The sequence below is a fragment of the Volvox carteri genome (genome assembly GCF_000143455.1).
Source record: "Volvox carteri f. nagariensis unplaced genomic scaffold VOLCAscaffold_20, whole genome shotgun sequence".
NCBI lineage: Eukaryota > Viridiplantae > Chlorophyta > Chlorophyceae > Chlamydomonadales > Volvocaceae > Volvox > Volvox carteri.
Genome location: NW_003307563.1, coordinates 739,504 through 744,395, shown reverse-complemented (window position 1 = coordinate 744,395; position 4,892 = coordinate 739,504). Strand labels below are relative to the sequence as shown.

Here is a 4,892-nt window from a genome sequence, read left to right as displayed (position 1 = left end):
GCACCGTGGGGAGGCCAAATATGAGCATATTCCGCTAAGGTGGGACGCACTTCCGCTACCCACTGACAAATATACTACCAAAGATTTTCAAGAATGGAAATTTGTGTTCTCTGGTTCGGCCCTTATGACTTTGTAAGGTCCATAATTATGGACCTTACAAAGTCATAAGGGCCGAAGTTCTCTGGTTCGGCCCTTATGACCTTGTAAGGTCCATAATTATGGACACAAATTTCCATTGCAATGGCGCCTCGCAAGCACCAAACGCACGTACACAAGCAATAGGATAAATCACTGAAATATTTTCCCGTTCCAATAATTACATAATGATTATGCCCGATTGAGAGGAAGCTGAGCATGCAATGAGTACCAAGGTCGATATATTCGGAACCAAACGCAAGCGTGCTAGGCTTATTAGGGAGGAAGGTGTACGCAGAAGTACCACCGCTGCAAACCGCGACCCCCAAGTGCCACGCCGCCCCCAAAGGCAGCACAGCCAACCTACCACTGTAGGACCTACCATTGCAGAAGAAGACATTTATCAAGAAGATGCGCCAACGGACTTCAGCTGGATACCGGATGATCACCCGCATGTGGGACAGGCTGACATTGAACTGACAGCTGCGGCTGATCATGGGGCATGTGATTCAGACGATTACAACGAGGACAGCGAGGATGCTGACGAATCAGATGGCGCTGGCGGAGCGGGCACCTCTTACAGACTCGCGTTTGACCCCCAACTCGCTAATCTGTACTTCCATCATCTTCCCAATGTGAGTGCAACCCGTGCAGCTCTGCTGGCGGCGACGCATTCTGCACTGCAGAGCGCCGTGGAGCGGTGCAGCGATGAGGCCGCCTGTCCCCGCTGTGGTTCCGCAGGATGTCGTGGTGGCCTTTCTCCTATCCCTGTCACAGTCGTCTGCTGGGACAAACCCATGGCTATCAGCTTTCCCCAACTGATCTGCATGCACTGCCGTGCACCTTTCACCATTCGGTCGACAACGGCTGTCGACTGCCTGCCGGATACAGTATCCTCATGAGACCCGTATGATTTTCGACTGACCCATGGGTCGCCTCCTACCAACCACCCAGCGACGCACACAGAGCACCTAGCATCCGGACCAAGTACGCGCTTATGACCAGATGTTTTGCACACGACCTAATTCCGATATTAAAAGCCCGTATACAGAAGAGCGTGTCGAGATCCATAGTTCGGCTGACCCAGTGGTCGCCTCCTACCATGCCTTTGAGCCCACCCAGCGACGCACACAGAGCACCTAGCATCCAGACCAAGTACGCGCTTATGACCAGATGTTTTGCACACGGCCTAGTTCCGATAATAAAAACCCGTATGCAGAAGAGTGCGTCGAGATCCGTAGTTCGGCTGACCCAGTGGTCGCCTCCTACCATGCCTTCGAGCCCACCCAGCGGCGCACACAGAGCACCTAGCATCCAGACCAAGTACGCACTTATGACCAGATGTTTTGCACACGGCCTAGTTCTGACAATAAAAGCCCGTATGCAGAAGAGCGCATCGAGATCCGTAGTTCGGCTGACCCAGTGGTCGCCTCCTACCATGCCTTCGAGCCCACCCAGCCTATCCCACGTGCGGGTGATCATCCGGTATCCAGCCTAGGTCCGTTGCGGGTCGCGGTATGCAGCGGTGGTACTTCTGCGTACACCGTGCTCCCCAATAAGCATACAGGCTTACTGCTAGCTGTGTTTGGTTCCAAATTTACTGAGATTGGTACTCATTGCTCAGCTTCCTCTTAATTGGGCATAATCATTGTATAGTTCTTGGAACGGGAAAATATTTCAGTGATTTATCCTATTGCTTGCGTACTTGCGTTTGGTGCTTGCGAGTCGAGATCGATCGCCATTGTACTTCCTTATGGACCTTACAAAGTTAAGGACCGAACCAGACAACACAATTTCAATTCTTGATCATCTTTGGTAGTATATTTGTCAGTGGGTAGCGGAAGTGCGTCCCACCTTAGCGGAATATACTCATATTTGGCCTCCCCACGGTGCGCAAAGGCGCGAGGTGGGCATCGGTTCATAGCTCGAAATTTGCGAGCTCGTGAGCCATATATGAAAGTTTGCGAGCTCGCATCTTATCGTCAGCGTTGTCAACGAATAGGCATCGTAATGTATTAAAGGAAACGACCAACTTTAGGCGCGCCTTTGTGAAGAGCGCACTGTACGACTCTCGGCCTTGGATTTAGCTCGCGAGCCACGTCTGGCGGACCCCCTGCCATCGCCTAGATCAACATGCGCTGCGGCGGCCCGCCTGTGCTTGGTAAGAGCTGCAAACGGCCGGCTGTATTTGTTTATTTTTGCGAGAACATTTTGCGAGGTGCCATGGGAGTTTTTTTTGTAACTTTAAATATTTGCGAGGGACCCCTTCGAGTTTTTTTTGACACTTTGCGAGGTCCCAAACAATTAATTATTTATTCGGCAAAAAGATTGCGTCAATACGGTATTCCCTGCCCCTCCTCCACAGCCGCCTCCGCCCCTGCCGCCTTCAGCTCTATCCCCTGCCACCTCTGCACTTGCCGCCTCGATCCTCTGCCGCCCCCATCCCTGCCCTCTAAACCACTCCCGCCTCTAGCCTGAGCCCCTGCCGCCGCCGCCCCTGCCCCCTACACCTCTGCCCTTGCCGCCTCGATCCCCTGCCGCCTTTATCCCTGCCCTCTAAACCTCTGACGCCACTATTCCCTGCCCCCTCTTCCCCAGCCGTCTCCGCCCCTGCCGCCTCTATCCCCTGCCACCTCTATTCCCTGCCGCCTCTGTCCCCTGCCACCTCTATTCCTTGCCGCCTCTATCCCCTGCCACCTCTATTCCCTGCCGCCTCTATTACCTGCCGCCTCTTTTCCCTGCCGCCTCTATCTTCTGCTGCTCATGGCCCGCCGCCCCTCGCCTGGCACCTACATCCACTGCCCACTGCCGCCTCTTCCCCTGCCGCCTTCTCCGCTGCCAACATTGCCGCTGCTTCCTCCTCCCCTTGCGGCCACTATCCCCTGCCGCCACTATTCCCTGCCGTCTCTATCCCCCGCCGCCTCCTCGCCTGCCGCCTCCTCGCCTGCCACCTCTATCCCCTGCCACCTAAGCCTCTGCCATCTCTATCCCCTGCCGCCTGTGCCCCTTCCACCCCCCGCCTCCCACCTCGCTCCCTCTCTCTCCTATTGAAAGGAATACCAGCACCACAATGCATTGCGTCTGTGAGAGCCAACCCATGCCAAGTCCCTAAGCAACCCATCTGGTGCATGAAAACTTGGCATGCACAAATCCCCCCTTCACAACCCCCTTTTCCTCCCCTTATCCCACATACATCCCTCCCTTGTGGCCGTGAGCTCGGCCACAGTCTGTAACAGGCGATGAAAGCAGAACCGCTGACTGCGGGCATCTCTGCGAGGAGCTGCGGGTTCACCACTGGTGCTCTTGTGGCCCACGGCCACAAGTGGTGTCAGGGTGAGTCACTCCAATAATGAGCACATTGGCAAATGCGCCTTTGCAACGCTGAGCATCAGGACATGGATATCGGTGGCGGCATAGCTATCACGGTGAAAGGAGCAGTACATTTAGCTAGGCCAGACTTTGGGTTTCTAACCGACAACGGAACCCTGAGACCAGGACGCCCTCCCCGACCTGCAACAGCAGTTTGAATCGAGCTCGAAGCTGTAATGCATATTCACGTGTACATGTCTTCCTTTTCTTCGCGGCCAGCTGTTCCAACACTCGATTCCACGTCTAAACCAGTAAGCGCCTCGAATTAACGTTTGAAATATTTGAATGACATATAACCTATTGAAAACGTCTGGATAAGTTCAATCCAATTCAAGCAAGGACTTGACACCTGGGAAGGAACGAATGACATGGCAAAGCGAGAGCTTGCTTGTAGAGTACAAAACACAAGGGATAGCTTTCGGATGTAACGGCGGTCACTCCAAAGTTGGCTGAGAGGCATGGAATTATGATACGGCCGAAATTCCGCGGAATTTGCACGTCGAGTCAGCAAATACCGTGGCCACAGCGGATCGTAAACGATCATGTACAATCTTCTTTGATATACATTTTTTATGGCACTGACACTTTCTGGATCGTTTGCTAAACACGTTACGGCAAGGTAGCATACGCCCCCGGTACTGGGGACGAGCGTACGGCAGGGTCCGGTAACATGCGCTCCGCCGGACCGCCAACCGAAAGCCAACCGATCGCGCAACGAGGAGGTTTAACATATATATTCTACATTATATTATATTTACGATTATGATTGTGTCTCCTTATGGATTTTGTCTTGTGTCATGAGCCGGACGCCTTGCTGAATTCCTCGGCCCGACCCCTTGCACGTCCTCTGAAATCTGAAAGATAACGCATTGAAATATCTGCGTTGAAAGAAGTTTGGTTAAGATAAAAGTTAAAAAGATAAAAAGTGGTCAAGTAACCGTCTCAAGCCGAAAGCCGTAAGCCAGCCAGTCAGCTTTGATAAATAGAAACTAATAACACTACTGATGGGCGACGGGGCCGGTCGATGAGGCCTTCGAAGGCCGCGTTGTCGCGATGCAGTCTCTTGGGGTACAGCGGCCGTCGCCCGTCTGGACAGCCGGCCGGGGAGATGGCCTAACCTTTATCTGACACGCTGACACGCCTAGCGCGGGGCACGGGGGCGCCACTGCAGCTGTCGGACATGCGTGCAACGATGGGAATAATTGTTGCTGGAGATACAAACGCCTTTGTAATGCCATTTCCTGTTACAAATGAAGGAGAAGAGAGGCAACAACAGGAAGAACCTTATGGCGGTGCGAGACCCATTTTGATGGTAAGCTTGTGCTGAACATCAAAAGCCATGTTCAGCTTATCAGATTCATGCGCACATTTAATGATGCCCCTGAGGA

At 53.2% G+C, this 4,892-nt stretch overlaps 1 protein-coding gene across 1 annotated transcript; it reads left to right on the top strand.

Moving 5' to 3' along the window:
- Positions 1–359: 359 nt before the first annotated feature.
- VOLCADRAFT_91235 (uncharacterized protein) lies at positions 360–3,751 on the top strand (the record flags this gene model as incomplete). Its single annotated transcript, XM_002950801.1, has 5 exons — positions 360–770; positions 822–835; positions 1,102–1,603; positions 3,362–3,468; positions 3,655–3,751. 5 exons carry the CDS (start codon positions 360–362, stop codon positions 3,749–3,751), a joined length of 1,131 nt encoding a protein of 376 aa, XP_002950847.1.
- Positions 3,752–4,892: the final 1,141 nt, after the last annotated feature.